This window comes from Talaromyces proteolyticus, assembly GCF_021365285.1.
Source record: "Talaromyces proteolyticus strain PMI_201 chromosome Unknown BGW36scaffold_3, whole genome shotgun sequence".
Taxonomy (NCBI): domain Eukaryota; kingdom Fungi; phylum Ascomycota; class Eurotiomycetes; order Eurotiales; family Trichocomaceae; genus Talaromyces; species Talaromyces proteolyticus.
In genome coordinates, this window is record NW_025764279.1 from 2,794,373 (window position 1) to 2,809,486 (window position 15,114).

General features: G+C 49.2%; 7 protein-coding genes across 7 annotated transcripts; 4 read left to right on the forward strand and 3 right to left on the reverse strand.

Moving 5' to 3' along the window:
• Positions 1 to 45: 45 nt before the first annotated feature.
• BGW36DRAFT_459211 (acyl-CoA dehydrogenase/oxidase) lies at positions 46 to 1,890 on the forward strand. Its single transcript, XM_046222043.1, has 4 exons — positions 46 to 347; positions 408 to 653; positions 713 to 925; positions 978 to 1,890. The coding sequence occupies exons 1-4, from the start codon at positions 273 to 275 to the stop codon at positions 1,782 to 1,784; spliced, it is 1,341 nt and encodes a 446-aa protein (XP_046075899.1). The 5' UTR covers positions 46 to 272; the 3' UTR covers positions 1,785 to 1,890.
• On the reverse strand, positions 1,887 to 4,737 carry BGW36DRAFT_459212 (UDP-glucose dehydrogenase). Its single transcript, XM_046222044.1, has 3 exons — positions 3,973 to 4,737; positions 3,432 to 3,880; positions 1,887 to 3,378 (listed from the first exon to the last, which is right to left on the reverse strand). Exons 1-3 carry the CDS (start codon positions 4,247 to 4,249, stop codon positions 2,212 to 2,214), a joined length of 1,893 nt encoding a protein of 630 aa, XP_046075900.1. The 5' UTR covers positions 4,250 to 4,737; the 3' UTR covers positions 1,887 to 2,211.
• Positions 4,738 to 5,067: 330 nt separating this feature from the next.
• On the forward strand, positions 5,068 to 7,273 carry BGW36DRAFT_373020 (putative glycosyl transferase). Its single transcript, XM_046215540.1, has one exon. The coding sequence runs from the start codon at positions 5,542 to 5,544 to the stop codon at positions 7,114 to 7,116; it is 1,575 nt and encodes a 524-aa protein (XP_046075901.1). The 5' UTR covers positions 5,068 to 5,541; the 3' UTR covers positions 7,117 to 7,273.
• Positions 7,274 to 9,629, reverse strand: BGW36DRAFT_373022 (putative ribosome biogenesis GTPase Lsg1). Its single transcript, XM_046215541.1, has one exon. The coding sequence runs from the start codon at positions 9,485 to 9,487 to the stop codon at positions 7,451 to 7,453; it is 2,037 nt and encodes a 678-aa protein (XP_046075902.1). The 5' UTR covers positions 9,488 to 9,629; the 3' UTR covers positions 7,274 to 7,450.
• Positions 9,630 to 9,712: 83 nt separating this feature from the next.
• On the forward strand, positions 9,713 to 11,528 carry BGW36DRAFT_315439 (Low temperature viability protein). The gene is made up of 2 exons (XM_046212547.1): positions 9,713 to 9,854; positions 9,915 to 11,528. The coding sequence occupies exons 1-2, from the start codon at positions 9,832 to 9,834 to the stop codon at positions 11,374 to 11,376; spliced, it is 1,485 nt and encodes a 494-aa protein (XP_046075903.1). The 5' UTR covers positions 9,713 to 9,831; the 3' UTR covers positions 11,377 to 11,528.
• Positions 11,529 to 11,605: 77 nt separating this feature from the next.
• On the reverse strand, positions 11,606 to 13,329 carry BGW36DRAFT_395150 (CDP-diacylglycerol-glycerol-3-phosphate 3-phosphatidyltransferase; the record flags this gene model as incomplete). Its single annotated transcript, XM_046218003.1, has 3 exons — positions 11,606 to 12,617; positions 12,679 to 13,031; positions 13,090 to 13,329. The coding sequence occupies 3 exons, from the start codon at positions 13,327 to 13,329 to the stop codon at positions 11,606 to 11,608; spliced, it is 1,605 nt and encodes a 534-aa protein (XP_046075904.1).
• A 204-nt stretch (positions 13,330 to 13,533) lies between these two features.
• On the forward strand, positions 13,534 to 14,504 carry BGW36DRAFT_373025 (putative NADH-ubiquinone oxidoreductase subunit B17.2). Its single transcript, XM_046215542.1, has 7 exons — positions 13,534 to 13,630; positions 13,689 to 13,709; positions 13,772 to 13,778; positions 13,833 to 13,913; positions 13,963 to 14,026; positions 14,093 to 14,230; positions 14,297 to 14,504. Exons 1-7 carry the CDS (start codon positions 13,580 to 13,582, stop codon positions 14,343 to 14,345), a joined length of 411 nt encoding a protein of 136 aa, XP_046075905.1. The 5' UTR covers positions 13,534 to 13,579; the 3' UTR covers positions 14,346 to 14,504.
• Positions 14,505 to 15,114: the final 610 nt, after the last annotated feature.

The window sequence follows — 15,114 nt, forward strand, 5'->3', positions numbered from 1 at the left end:
TAGTCCCATTAGGGCAGTTACTAGCCCCTCACGCCTGGCTCTTGTGTTGCTCTTATATCGCTTGATGTCGCATGATGGTTCTCTGTCTCGGCTTTACAAACCCGTAGGCAGAAGAGATTTTATTTATTTATTCTCTATCTTCTGAAAATCAGCTGTGTTTCTTCTTTTATTGTCCATCCATTGAGTGAACCTTGTCCATTCTTTGCACAACTCAACAACTTCGGAAAGTAGTCCGTCCAACCCCTACAGTTGCTATACAGAACATACACAAAATGCCTGCCTCTGCAAACATCCCAGCCATCGCGCTGCCCTTTGTCGGCGAGCGCGCCAAGAAAACCCTCGACCTGGTGAGCTTCTCCAAGTGCAATTGACTATTATACCTGGCTAACAGCTATGATTTCATCCAGGTTGAAGAATTCGTCGAGAAAGACTGTATCCCCGCAGACCCATTATTCGAAGAACAAATCGGCCAGGGCGAGCAACGATGGAATGCGCACCCACCCGTCATCGAAGAGCTCAAGGCCAAGGCCCGTAAATTGGGACTGTGGAATATGTTCTTGCCCAAGAACCACTTTAGCCAGGGAGCTGGCTTTAGCAATCTCGAGTACGGTCTGATGGCTGAATACCTGGGGAAGAGTCGAGTTGCTTCTGAGGTACTACCTCTTCACCATCTTTTATCTTGTTGTTGCTGTGGATCTGATTGTGAATGCAGGCTACCAATAACGCCGCGCCCGATACAGGAAATATGGAGGTGCTGGCTAAATACGGAAACGATGCTCAGAAGAAACAGTGGCTTACACCATTGCTGGAGGGCCAAATTCGGTCTGCTTTCCTGATGACCGAACCCGACGTTGCCTCGAGTGATGCCACCAACATCGAACTCAGCATCCGCCGCGAGGGGAACGAATACGTCCTCAACGGCCAGGTATGCTCTCACCACCATTATTCCTTACATACAACCATTCTAACAGTCCCAGAAATGGTGGTCCTCTGGCGCCGGTGACCCCCGCTGCAAGATCTACATCGTGATGGGCAAAACCGACTCTTCCAACTCAGACCCATACCGCCAGCAATCCGTTGTCCTGGTTCCCGCAGGCCTGCCCGGAATCACCATCCACAGAATGCTTTCAGTCTACGGCTTCGACGACGCACCCCACGGCCACGGCCACATCAGCTTCAACAACGTCCGCGTGCCCGTCTCGAATCTGGTGCTGGGCGAAGGCCGCGGCTTTGAAATCATCCAGGGCCGTCTTGGTCCCGGCCGCATCCACCATGCCATGCGCACCATCGGCGCCGCCGAGCGTGCCATCGAATGGCTGATTGCTCGTATCAACGACGACCGCAAGAAGACCTTCGGCAAGCCGCTGTCGTCGCACGGCGTGATCCTGGAGTGGCTGGCCAAATCGCGCATCGAGATCGACGCCGCACGTCTGATTGTGCTCAATGCGGCGATCAAAATCGACCAGGGTGATGCGCGCAGCGCCTTGAAGGAGATCGCCCAGGCCAAGGTTCTTGTGCCCTCGACCGCGCTGACCATCATCGACCGCGCGGTCCAGGCCTATGGTGCCGCTGGTGTATGCCAGGATACTCCGCTTGCGAACATGTGGGCTGGCATCCGGACGCTGCGTATTGCGGATGGCCCCGACGAGGTGCATTTGCAGCAGTTGGCTAAGCGCGAGAACAAGCTTCGCAAGGACGCTGTTACGACCAAGTTGCACTGGCAGAGAGATCAGGCTAATAAGCTGTTGACGGCGAATGGGTTCCAACCAAAGGCCAAAATGTAATGCATACAGACATTAAATATCTTTTATCTTGTAGTTCCATATCAAGACGCCTTCTTTGCGTATATACCATATAATCAAAAATCAATGAAATGTAAAATTCGTATATATTAATGTCTGATGCAGTGTAATATGGCATATCAACGAAATCAACATAAATGTAATTCAGTCTTGTCAGGCGGCAATCTAACGAAATAAAATAGCAATCAGTCTAGAATTCTAGAAAGGAGTCGAATCCAAGTTGCACCGCATTATGAACGTTCCAAACGCCAGGTATCACAACACCATGACAATGGGTTGAGGGAAGAAAAAGACAGATATTAGGAAAAACGACCGTGATACTCTTTATTTCCAAGTCCAAGTAACATAACGTAACGCACGCATTATTAGGAGTTCCATTTACATTCAACAATGATCAGTCAGTAACTTATTAGAATGCAGTAAGACGAGATGCAGTGTGACGGCCAAGGGTGTCGACACGGAAACCAAGCTTCTCCATTTCAGGAACGTCGAGAACGCCTCGACCGTCAAATGCCCATTTGGGCTCTTTCATACCATAGGCAATACGCGCCCATTCGACCGGTTCCAACGAGATGGTGCCTCGAGTTTTTGTTGACTGGCAATCGGGGCAATCCTCTGCACAAATTGGTGATTGGCAAGGTTGGTACGAGAATCGAGATCCATCAATGTGGATATCCTTTGTCTCCTGCTCGCTGCTCGTGTCGATGACAGCACTGCCGCTGGACTTTCGGGACTTCTTTCCAGGAGATCGCTTGAATGGGTCGGAATCGTTCACGATCACAACTGCATTCGCTTGTTCACAAGCTTGGTAGGCGTCGGGGTAAACATGAACACGGTCACGGGTTGTGGTGTCTAAGATGGGCTCGAGCTCTCGCATAATATCTTCTGACAAACAGCACGGGTCAAAGATGGCGATCTCTCCAGGTCTCTCCTGGAGTAAGACACGGATCACATCGACAGCTAATGACTCCCGTGTGTCACCAGTGTTCTTCTTGAAAGCAAATCCTAGGATAGCAATCTTCTTGCCTACCAAATTCTCCTCCATGCGTTGAATCACCTTGTGGGCGAAGCGGTCTCGCTGCCAGTCGTTCATGGAATTGACTTGGCTCCAGTAGTGAGCCACCTCAGGTAATCCTAATGACTCGGCCAGATAGGTCAAACTAGCAATATCTTTACGGAAACATGAGCCACCAAATCCCAGTCCAGCCTTGAGGAACTGCGGGCCAATACGGGGATCTAGGCCGGCCGATTTGGCGATTTCATCAACATCGGCTCCCGTGCGGTCGCAAATGGCGCTTATCGAATTAATACTGCTAATCCGTTGGGCTAGCATAGCGTTGCTAACCAGCTTGGCTAATTCGGATGACCATGCATCGATTTCGAGAATACGCGAGCGGGGAACCCACGCTGCGTAGACACTTGCCAGGGAGTCTGCTGCGCGGCGACCCGAAGGGGTCTTAGCTGACCCAATAAGTACACGATCAGGCTGCAGCAAATTTCGCACCGCTGAGCCCTCGGAAAGAAATTCTGGGTTGGACAGGATTTCGAAGGGCTGCTCGGGGCGGACGGCGTCAAGCTAGAATCCTTGTTAACATAGATACATCCTTTTTATAGCAGACAAATTCTTACCATTTGCCGCACGCGCTGCGCAGTACCGCAGGGAACTGTGCTCTTCTCCACGATGACGGTCCCAGGTCTAGTGTACAAAGCCACTTCTTTGACGGCAGCATCAAAAGTAGTCATATTAGTAGCTCGGCCCGCGCCGATACCGAACGTCTTGGTAGGAGTATTCACGGCCAACAAAACCATGTCGGCCTTGGCTAGGCTTGTTTGTGAATCAGTTGTAAAGAACAAGTTAGGAACTCGCTCAGCGAGGGTAACTTGAGCTTGACCATTAGCGTTTTCCCGTGGTGAGAGACTAGCTCCATCACGAGTCACTCTGACAATATCAAGGAGCCCGGACTCGTGGATGGGAAGATGGGGCGAGTTCCAACGACGGACACGACGCTGGTCCTTGTCCAGGACTTCGACACGAATCTGGGGATTGTGCAAGGCAATGACAGCGGCAGTTGGTCCACCTGGTAGGGACTCGGTTAGCCTGAGGCTTATTATTGTGATGCCACTAAATAGACATAAAGCAAGCATCCTGACAAGGAAAGTAATAACCTACCAACGTAGCCGGCACCAACAACGGCGATATGCCTCACCGGCTTCGCGAAAGACAACTCTCGCGCGCTGACTGGTGGTGCAAAGTGCAGGCCACCTGCAGACAGCACATTGACATCGGGCTTAGGGCTGTTGAGGAAGTGAGCCAGAGGCGTCCCAATCAGGTCTTCCACTCGCGACGCGCCGAACATAGGGCTGCTGTCTGGAGTGATAGGACCGGCGGAGTCGTCGCATGAGCTGTCATCGGAAGTCGCAGCGGGAGAGGAGGATAGGAAATCCATGGTGGCGCCGAAGAGATGAATTGCCGAGTGGTTGTATATACAATGTCGATGGCGAAGGAAACCCTGACTGAAGTTTGAGCCAAGCGTCGACGACACCAGGGGAGCACAAGTCCAAGCAGGGCAGGCACGCGAGACAATAGTCACGACTTAGTTAGGGGAGTTGACAACGGTACGAAAAATATTTCACAATAATAATATTTGGTGAGATGTGGTCGCGCCAGGAACAGACGACGTGCAGGCTTAGCACTGTGCAAGCCTCACGCGGTGCCAACCGGTTCGGGCTAGATGCTCCTTCCTTATGAATATTATTAATGGGATGGAGCGTGCCTTCCCTGACGAGCGGCATCCTGCTTGCCAGGCAGGAGGCAGGAGCAGTAGTCACGAAGGGAAGGAGCGAGGGGAGGAGGGGAGGGCGCCCATCGCGCCTGCCGGTGGGCGCACGCAGCGCTCATTCCGGGCAAGCACAGGCTGTGATAGGGCGAGGCGGCACACAGTCCGAGAAACTGATAGCAGCAAGAACAACAAGCATTAGTTGATAATACAGTAGCAAGCTAGCGTCATAATTAGCACAGAATCGAGATATGCTGGAAGGCGGCCAATGCTTCGTCGAGTGCGGATAACGGATCGACGCACGCGCCGGCCGCAGCGGGCGGTGATTGGCTGCGTCGAGGCCAATATCGAAATGCGCCTAGTGCGCGGCCCCAGTGCGGGACGCTAAGATAAGCCAAAAAGGGCCCGGCGATAACGACTGTGAGACGAGTCTGCGCCACGTGCCGCAAAGAGCTGTTCGCATTTAACCAGCGCAGGCATCCCATCGTCCTTCACAGGCCAATCTGGCGGGGGGCTGTGTGCACGCCCTTGCCTCGCGCCCGTGATCGCCCTCGACTTTCTTCCCGGTCACTGCACGCGGACATGTCTGCTGCCCGCAATGGACCATAACCTCGAAATTCAGACGGCAAAAGCATTTAAACAGGGACGAAAAAGCCAGTGTCCATGAGCATGTAGTACCCGCGATGGCGGTGACACGGCTCAATCGGATTATGGTTCGGTTGACTGCCCGCACGAGCCAATCCGGATGAATCATCTGATGAGGCCCCTACTAGCTAGGAACATGATCTATACCGGCTGGGGAGGGGGGAGGGTTCGTGATCGGAGCTCTTCATCAAAAACCCCACCATTTTTTTCTTCTTCTTTTCGCTTTCCCACCAACCTCCTTTCCCTCCTGCGGCAGTGTGAAGTGATTCTTCTCGACTGCCTCATGCACCGGTCGGAAGAGCATTGTCAAATTTAGCATGCGCTCACTGTTCACGTCAACCGCAGGAGCTGGAACAAGAACTGGTCCGATGGCGGACCCAAAAGTTCCCCTCATCGTCAGGTCTGATGAATTCCCTGCTGCGCTCAAGGGAAAACGCATTCTCCTGGCCACCGAGTCGCTGGGCCCTGTAAATGGAGTTAGCCGCACAACAAGCATGCTGATTGAGTACCTGCGTGCCAACGGTGTCGAGCTAGCTATCGTCGCTCCCCGCTATGAGCAAAAAGGCCGCCGGCAGTTTGTATCCTCATCCGCGCCTACTGCTCCCTCGCACTCCCGCTCAGAGTCCGAAGTTCGACTACACGGTTATCCTCTGCCCTACAACCCAGATCTGACCGTCGTGTATCCGTTCCGTTTCGATCGGGTGTGCCAACGAACATTCCAACCTGACATCGTGTACCTGGCGAGCCCGGCCTCGGTGGGATACCAGTTTCTATGGCAGATCCGTCAGTTGCGAGAGCCCCCGGTGGTGCTCCTCAACTACCAGACAGATTTGGCTGCATATTCCTCGATTCTGCTTCCGGGCGCCATGGGCCGATTTGGCACTTGGCTGGTGAATCGCGTCCAGGGCTTTCTGTTCAACCACCCTTCTGTTGACACTATTTTCTACCCCTGCTCGGATGTCCGATCGTACCTAGAGGAGGCTGGAGCTCCCTCCAATCGTTTAGTGCAGCTCGGCCGAGGCGTCGACACTGTCCTCTTTAACCCCAGACACCGCGATGAAGCGTACCGTCGGGAATTGGCCCCGAATGGAGAGATCATCCTAGCGTACACCTGTCGTTTGGCGCCCGAAAAAGGGTTCGACTTTCTGGCCGAACTTGCAATTCGACTCGTAAAGGAGGGTCTACCATACAAGCTCCTAATCGTAGGAGGCAACAGAAACCCGGCTGTGGAGGCAGACGTACAAAATCTCTTCGACCCTGTCCGCGATAATGTCATTTTCACTGGCTTTCTCGGCGGCGATTCTCTCGCTCGAGCATATGCAGCGGCCGATATTTTCTTGCATTGCTCCATCACCGAAACATTCGGCCTGGTAGTTCTCGAATCCATGGCGAGTGGAGTCCCCGTAATCGCACGGGACCAGGGAGGGCCCTCGGATATTGTTAAGGACGGCAAGACGGGGTATCTCGTAGCACCCGATGACCTAGACGAATTCGCTCGTCTGACTCTCCGTCTGGCCCGCGACAGCGATCTCCGAAAGAACCTAGCCATCGCTGCCCGCGCCTTCGCCGACGAGACAACATGGGAGAAAATTAACTGCCGGGTTGCCTGGCACTTGGTGCAGGGGATGGAAACCCACAAGAAAAGACTGCAACTCCGGCGAGCGCAGCGACCCATTCGCAACTGGCTCGCAACACGGTACCGCGAATTCGAGGTTTTCATTCTGTGGCCTTTGATTGAACAGCTGCGAGTAAACGCGGCAATTGGGTTTGTTTTTTTTATGTGGATGATTGCTGTGATACCGTTGATTTTGCATGGAAGTCGGCTTTTCAACTTCCTATACACTATACCCCTTACGTTCCAGAAGGCGCAAACGAGTCGTTTATTGAGATAGTTGATATACACGGTTTTTGTGCGTTGTCTGCTTGTCTATATCTGGCTTTCCCTCGTATTGTTGCACGAATGGCCGAATGTTGACTGTTTCAGTTGATTTTCCTTTCGTCATTATGAGTACAGATTTACGTGTTGATGGTGCATCATTATATGTCACTTGGGATGATAGAAATAAATACCAAGACATACATCGCATTGGATCAATTGACGATCATTCAATCCCATATTGATATATTTGAACCTTCTATCCTTGTAAATCTGAAGAAAAATATAAATACTCGCCTGCGAGCAAAAAAATTGCCGTGACATCACTAAATCTTTTGAAACATGCAAATTTACTCGTAGTCATCTGTGGATGGGGCCTTTGACTTCCCCTTCGCCTTTTTCCCGCCTTTGAAATGTTTCTTGGAGCTCATCTGTACTTCAGATGTATCGATATTCCTCTCTAGTGCAACCATTACCTTCTGCTTCCGACCCGTCAGCTGTTTCGCTTTCCCTTGTTCCGAGTATTTATAATTAAATGGCATGTTTAGATGGCCCCCAGAACCGCCTGAGCCCGGTCCAAAGAAACCCTTGTCGAGATGACGAGATCGGGAACCTTCGACGACAGGAGCTGTTCGGTCCGTGAAGCCAGAGACCATAGATGCAGTTTCATCTGTGGAAGCAGCATCGAGGTTATCGTCAATCGCGGCGGCGGCTTTGAGTAACTGCGCGCGTCGTTTTTCCGGCAGATGTGCGAGATTGTAGAGATCGCGATTGAATTCAGCTGGGTCCACTACGGTTTCCCCTTCATTTCCTTCTGCTGAATTCGCAGCAGGCGGAGGATGGCAATACAAGAGTTTACCGTTGACGTAGTCTTTCAAGACGTATCGTGCAGCACGCGATTCGTCTGGCTGACCCAGGCCGGATGTCGAAAAGCCACGGGCTCGCGCATATGCTCGAAGAAGATCGTTCGCAGATGGGATGCCAGTGCCGCCTTCTTCCAAGGGCCTCGTGGCGATTTTCATCCCATAGACGGCTTCTAGGAAGTGTTTGGGGATGCGTTGAGCAACCAGGCCTGCTGGTCCCGTGAATTCGCGCAATTGGTCGATGGGGAGCACGCCGTTCACGACAAGCTCGGCCTTTGTGCTGGCGAAGTTGGGGAAGACTAGACCGGGGCAATCACATAAGAGTAGATTTGGAGATAAGTAAAGGGTTTGGAAGTGTTTTGTTTTCCCTGGTGTAGCGGAGACAGACACTTTCTTTGCCCCGAGCAATGCATTGATCGTACTGGATTTACCGACGTTGGGGTATCCGACAAGGCCAATAATTGTTTTGTCTTTTTGCGGCTCGTCTTTATTTGTCTGATCACCAGGTGTTGGTGCGTTCTCAAGGAAGAGTTGCTCCAATTCGTCAACATCGAGAATTCTAGTTCGCAATGAGGTTGGAATTTTGGCTGAGCTTGGATCGTCATCTTGCTCTTCGCTCGACGATTCCCCATTCTCAGCCTCCTCGTTTTTAATATCCATCTTCTGTGTTTTATCTGCTAGACTGACACCTTCCGTATCTTCCTCGTCGGAGGAAGACTGCTCCTCTAGAAGACGTGCTTCAATTTGTTCCTTGGCAAGATGAGCCGAGAAAAAGCGATAGCTAATGCCGTGTTGTTCGAAATAGTCCGCCCATAGTTCACGCTGCTCCAGCGTCATCATATCTGCTTTATTTACCAGAAGAAGATTTCGTTTCTTAGGATCGACTTCCTTCACATACATCTCCAAGTCTTCGGAGCGGAAAAGGAGGGGATTTCTGGCATCGACAATTTGGACAACAAGGTCGGATCGCTCAATGACACGCCACAATTGTCTCCAAACTTCCAGATTTCTCTCAAACGGTGTCATCAATAAATCTTGATTTTCTTGTAACTCGGCAAGGCCTCTTCTCCACTCAAGCAAACTCTCTCTTTCCATAGAATCTAGTTTCTGCGGTGTCGTTTTCTCGTCCCACTTTGGTCGTCTTGGAATCGTCAAGCGTTCTTTATTTTTTTGATGTTTCCTAACCGCCGATCTCTCTTCTGCCGCAGAAAGAAGATAAGGATTCTTCTGGTCGGTATGGATAATCTTAACATTATTGATCTTTTCCGCAGTGAAATCCGTCTCCGCAAGCTCGGCCGTGCTAAGGAATTCGTCAAGGGCCGCTTGCTCCGTGATACTGCGCATTTTCACCCATGAGGCTTCTTTGGAGGGGTTTGTAATATAGGTCTCGCCATTCATACCCTTTCGCGCAATGGCCTCATTGTGAGAGACTTTCTTTTGAGATGATGCTTTTCCCTTGCCGAATCGATCATTCATAAGACTGTTCCCCAGCCCTACCGAATTTTTGGATTTTGCGAGCACCATGATGTTCGATGTTTGGTCTTTGCCGACCGTTTGTCTTGATAGACAGGAATTCTCAGACAAGAAAAACTCTGTCGCAGCCTGTTGAGGTAGATATTGTTTTGTAGAAAAATTAAGAGGATGGTGGCGTTAAATTATTATTAATGTCCAAGAAATTCCACATGCCCCGCTTTGCTTCGGATAAGATGTTGATTTTTCTTCTGCCCAATCGATAAGATAAGCCTGCACGTGACGTGGATTTTTCTCCCACTTTGAAAAAAGAGAGGGGTCTTGCAACATCTACAAGTATTCGTGTATAATTCCATGATCCCAGGACCATCCTTGACGGATAATTATAGTCAACCAAGATGCCTCCTCGACGGCAGTGGATGTAAGTCTCCAGCGTTCCCAATTCACGAATGACCTCCCGCTAAACAAATTCTCAAATCAGAGACAAAAAGAGTGCGACCAAATACCAGCTTTTCCACCGATCGCAGCAGGATCCTTTAATCCATGATCCAGAAGCAGATGATCGAGTTTTATACCAGGTGTCTGGTCCGAAACCAGACACCCAAATAGATGCATCTGCATCGACTGCATCACAGAAAGCCTCCAGAAATCTAGCAGACTTAGAACAGGAATTCCACCAAGAGGGTATTCGGAAAAATGAGGGAGAAGCAGCGAACTATGGCATTTTCTACGATGATACGAAATACGATTATATGCAACATCTGCGGGAACTCGGCACCGGCGGAGGAAATTCATACTTCGTTGAAGCTGCGTCCAAGAAGGGCAAGGGAAAAGAAAAGGCAGTGAAACTTGAGGATGCGCTGCGAGACCTTGCCTTCGATGATGATTCAAAAAGTCAGATTGTGGGAGCCGAAAGCGTTTCCGGCACACAATATGCACCGTCTAGCGTTGCTTCGTACGTGAAGAAGCCTACATACCAGGATCAACAAAATATACCAGATGCTATTGCCGGATTCCAACCGGATATGGACCCTCGTCTACGGGAGGCTCTGGAAGCTCTTGAAGACGAGGCTTTTGTGGATGATGAGGATAATGACGATGTTTTTGGTGAACTCACTCACAATGCCGAAGAATTACACGCTGGGGATTGGGAGGATACCATATACGACTATGAAGATGATGGCTGGGAGTCAGACGTAACCGAAAAAGCGGTTCCTCGGACGGATTCAGAAGACTCTCTTGCAAAGGATTCTGAGGATGGCACGACACAGACACACGGTCCTTCTGAAATGCCTGATCATGATAAGCCCGTTCCAGATCTTACTCCAGAGAATTCAGACTGGATGCAAGAGTTTGCCAAGTTCAAAAAAGACGCTAAAAGCTCAAATATGCCAGCTGCTGTACAGGAAGAAGCTTCTGAGAGGCGTACGGCTGCATCTACTATGTTCACTGTGGGAGGTACTCCAATTCGTAAGAAGAAGCGCAAAGGAGCTATGACCAATCCTTCAGCGTATTCCATGACATCATCCTCTCTGGCCAGAACAGACGGACTGCGGCTACTGGATGATCGTTTTGATAAAGTCGAAGCGTTGTACGCCCTTGATGAAGAGGGTGAATATGACGATGCCAGCTTTGTAGATGGTGCCTCAATCGTCAGTGGTATGACGGGTATGACGGGCAAGACTGGTATCTCTGCAGTATCATCTCAAGCACCCAGTCTTGCCTCTAGAAATGATTATGGCGACGTCCCCCTCCGAAGTGATTTTGACAATGTCATGGATGACTTTTTGTCCGGCTGGCAAGATAGGAGTAAACAGGCCAAACGCAAGGGCGCCAAGGGCAAAAGGGGCAAGAATGGAAACGAAGCTTTGGGCATTGCGATGCTAGATGAGATTCGACATGGTCTAGGACCTGCCCGAATTTCTTCGAAAGGCGAAGCATAGGTCGGAGATAGAAACCTAATCGACATTTAGCCTTGGTTTACTTTCACTTTATACAGCTTCAATACTTGTAACCGCGTCTCTTGATACCTTTTCATGCTATGTTTTTTATAGATAGATTGAGAACGATTGACAGTATCTGAATAAGTCAGCTTATCATTACCATTTATATGCAGTGAGTGGTATTTAGTTATACACGTCTATATTACAATACATGATTCATAGATCAGAATTATAGTGCACCGCCGACCTTCTCGACGATCCACATCGCAAGACGCACATTCCACCCAACCCTTCGCTCTGTCCTGCGAAGATCCTCTCTCGAAACAGGTTGCGCATTGCTTTGCAACCATTCTGTTTCTTCTCCAAGACGCCTTTTCAATTTCTCGTCGGACGTCACTACAAGAGCGCCAACCTCTAAATCAAGACTGTAACTGCGCTTTGTGTAGTTACTGCTGCCGACAAAAGTCAGGCTAGGATATTTCTCATTGGGCAGTGTGATCCAAAGGCCTTTTGCATGATACGTCCAGCCACCGGGTTCACCAACCGTCCCGCGGCGCCATTCTTTTAATTGAATTGAATTAGTCCGCTGTGCTGCTGCAACGCAGTCAAGGAATTTTGCTGAAAGATGTGTATAGGCTGCTGGAAGCATTCCAGATACTCCTGAAGAGCCGTAGAATCCATTAGCCCACGGTGATGCGGTGAGGACCGTGCCCTGTGTTTTCGTTGTATGGTTCGATGTTGTGGAATTTTGCGATGTACTTTCTATCAACAATGACGAAAGACCAGGGTGTATATTGAAGTAGCCGGCAGTAAATAGCCATTGAGAATCTTTGAATGCAGGTGCGCTTTTAAGCAGGCGGAGTATATTTAAAACAGCAGGAAATTCGGTGGATGTGTCGGGCTTCAGTAAAGGTGTAAACTGAGCCACGGGGTATACAAAAGTTTGCTCTGACTCACGAATAGAAGTGAGTTTCTTCTCGAGAGTAGGTTGGATCAATGGGTGTAATTTTGATGACGCATGAATAATGAAATCTTCCGGTTTGTCCAAAGGCGAGAGTGATCCATTAGAGGTAGGCCAAACCAGCTCATAACCTGCAGAAAGCTTCGAGTTGGGGATGACCTTGAAACTTAATTGGCATACTGCATTGTGAACTTCGGCGTAGTAATCGGTCAGTTCTTTGGAAGCAAAAACATGGTATCGGTCGACACGATTGGTGAAATAGTCCTTGGATAAATTGGCTCTGGACGGTAGTAAATCAGCTCCTGTCGCTTTATCATTGTAAACCCGGCAGGTATTCTCACCCAGAAAGTATAATCTCATCATCAATACCATACAACTTCATATGCTGAAGACCCCATCCCTCATTGATCCGGCGCGGAATGTATTTCTTGCGTAACCCCGTAAGATTAGGAGTGTGGAACATACAAATTTCAACGCGATCGGAGCCATGTTCCTTGACCAGTTGCGCCAGAAGTGATGCCGACGAAGGGTTCGGGGTCTCTCGAGTGCCTCGCAGACAATCGGTGAGGATAGATACTTTGAGGTTCGGATTGTCGCGCAATGCTTGGTTTAATGTTTCGATAAGCTCATACTCTGTTTTGCCGATATACAAAGTAGACAGATAAATTCTGTTCCGGGCATTTTTGATTTTATGCTGTATTTTCGACACATCATTAGCGTGGGTCAGGGTGTAGCAATTGGTGTTTCCTGACCTTCAATGTCTCATAAAAGGAGCTGGGAGAGTCCAAAATTGTAATTTTCGAGGCTGGCACTTCAAAACGAGGAGCGATCCGGTCGAGCTCAACCGTTAATCCGCCCAAGGGAGACGCTGTCGACACCGCAGAAGCGTTTGCGCTTGTATAAACAGAAAACTGGCGGACAGTGATTTGCTTTCGGAAGACAGGTCTCCTGCATGCGCATCGGACAGAATATCCTCCTACCCGTTTGAACATACTCTCTTACTCTAAGACTTCCATCTGTGTCGAATATATTGGAATGGTTTTGCGCAATAGAGAAAGTAAGGCCGTAGGTTAACTTCCTATTGAATTGTAATTTGCAAACATTGCAAACAGCTATTTCACGTCAAACGCTATGCCCGATTAAGCGAATGCCGAGCCGGCATCGTCGACATCGGAACCTTCCCTACGACATCATTCGAACGATTGATCTAAGATAATAGGTTGAGGGTCGCCGTTCTTCAAGATGTCGACGTTAACTAGGACCTTCCGAAACTTGTGGAGGATCGGATTGAAGGTACATATCTCCCATTGATGCATCCTTTATACTCAATTGCTCACAAATGCGACCTTAGGACTATGGCCACCAAATGCAGGTACGTGTTGTCTCGCTCTTTGGAACTGGGTCTCAAGGGCTAAAACGACATGGTTCGATTAGTACATCGGTAGGCATTTGATCATTATGCTATAGAGTTCTCTTGACTGAATGGAAATCGCAGGTGACACCAAAGCCGGAACTTTGATCGCGACCGACCGCTACGGAAATAAATACTACGAAAACATGGAGGAGGAACTGCCTCGTGAGTACATCGCAGTTAATGGGTTGCATGAGCGCTGAACAAGAATTAGTCCGAACCAGATGGGTCGATTACAAAGAGAAAGATTTCGACGCGAGTCAGATAGAGCCTGGTTGGTAAGTCGAAGAACCCCCCCAAGTTCTGTAAAGGAATAGTGGATTAATACCGGCTGTTGTATCTAGGCATGCTTGGATTTCATATATGGTTGACGCTCCTCCAACAACGGACAAGATCTTGCAGACTGGCTTGCGCACTTGGGAACTTCCCGAGCACCGCGCAAATGTGACTTTGTCTCGTGGTGCCTATAAACCATACTCAACGTGAGTTGATATTGTTGCAGAAACTTTATTTTCTGAATTTATAGACTAACATATTTTATCTTACAGTGTCAAGGCCAAGTATTCTGCTTGGCAGCCAGTTGCTGCTCCTCGATAGATTGTACAACTCAATTGAAACTTTTCCATGTCTAACAGGTCTTTTGAGGATGAAAATGCTCAATCTTTGTAAAAATCTCATTCTTTTCTCTTTTAGATCCGGAATGACCACATATTTTTCACTTCACAATTCTCTTAAGTATATCAAAACATCGAAACCGTTTAGATTTCACAACTGTAAGCCTCCTGGTAAGAAATCGCGCTGAGCTTGATGATGAAACCGGATATCAGAAAGTATCGATAATGACACTCAAACTCTACAAGAGATGGGTTTATCGGTAAATTGGATATGTGAGGACTGAAGTTCGGAATATACTTGTGCCTGCTCCCTGACAAAAGCTCGCCTACCTCATCTGACTGGTTCACATAAGTCGAGCTCATTTCTATCCTACAACTTTTGCAGAGAAGTCATAAATCATCACTTACATTGTTAGGAGACCTCAGGGTGTCCACTTTCACCACCGTGCTATTAGCAAACGCACAAAAGGCCTCCACAGCTTTTAAGATAGCTTCATATTATCCATATTACACAGACACACAGACACACACACCAAGGATTCATTTTTGTTTGGGTACGTCAACTGTGGCCGTCCCTATGGGGGAGTCTTCATCGCGCCAACCAATTCTTCTGGCGTACAGCCCGATTAGACCACCGTTCCGAGAAGGACAGAGTGTGTTTACAGATCAGAGTCTCCTCTCTAAGATCTTGCTCAAGGATTGCACAGCCCATCCGCGCAGTATGGCAGAGCTAGAGCTGTTTCAACACCAAA

What these genes read in the sequence shown, in the direction of transcription:
- BGW36DRAFT_373025 (XM_046215542.1), top strand. Translation starts at nt 13,580, where the DNA reads ATGTCGACGTTAACTAGGACCTTCCGAAACTTGTGGAGGATCGGATTG. An exon ending in CATGGAGGAGGAACTGCCTC is followed by an intron (nt 13,914 to 13,962) that starts GTGAGTACATCG and finishes AACAAGAATTAG; the next exon opens with TCCGAACCAGATGGGTCGAT. An exon ending in GCCTATAAACCATACTCAAC is followed by an intron (nt 14,231 to 14,296) that starts GTGAGTTGATAT and finishes TTTATCTTACAG; the next exon opens with TGTCAAGGCCAAGTATTCTG.
- BGW36DRAFT_373020 (XM_046215540.1), top strand. Translation starts at nt 5,542, where the DNA reads ATGCGCTCACTGTTCACGTCAACCGCAGGAGCTGGAACAAGAACTGGT.
- BGW36DRAFT_373022 (XM_046215541.1), bottom strand. Translation starts at nt 9,487, where the DNA reads ATGGTGCTCGCAAAATCCAAAAATTCGGTAGGGCTGGGGAACAGTCTT.
- BGW36DRAFT_459211 (XM_046222043.1), top strand. Translation starts at nt 273, where the DNA reads ATGCCTGCCTCTGCAAACATCCCAGCCATCGCGCTGCCCTTTGTCGGC. An exon ending in CCAAGAAAACCCTCGACCTG is followed by an intron (nt 348 to 407) that starts GTGAGCTTCTCC and finishes GATTTCATCCAG; the next exon opens with GTTGAAGAATTCGTCGAGAA. An exon ending in AATACGTCCTCAACGGCCAG is followed by an intron (nt 926 to 977) that starts GTATGCTCTCAC and finishes TAACAGTCCCAG; the next exon opens with AAATGGTGGTCCTCTGGCGC.
- BGW36DRAFT_459212 (XM_046222044.1), bottom strand. Translation starts at nt 4,249, where the DNA reads ATGGATTTCCTATCCTCCTCTCCCGCTGCGACTTCCGATGACAGCTCA. An exon ending in TGTTGGTGCCGGCTACGTTG is followed by an intron (nt 3,881 to 3,972) that starts GTAGGTTATTAC and finishes AGTCCCTACCAG; the next exon opens with GTGGACCAACTGCCGCTGTC. An exon ending in CGCAGCGCGTGCGGCAAATG is followed by an intron (nt 3,379 to 3,431) that starts GTAAGAATTTGT and finishes CAAGGATTCTAG; the next exon opens with CTTGACGCCGTCCGCCCCGA.
- BGW36DRAFT_315439 (XM_046212547.1), top strand. Translation starts at nt 9,832, where the DNA reads ATGCCTCCTCGACGGCAGTGGAT. An exon ending in CCTCCTCGACGGCAGTGGAT is followed by an intron (nt 9,855 to 9,914) that starts GTAAGTCTCCAG and finishes TTCTCAAATCAG; the next exon opens with AGACAAAAAGAGTGCGACCA.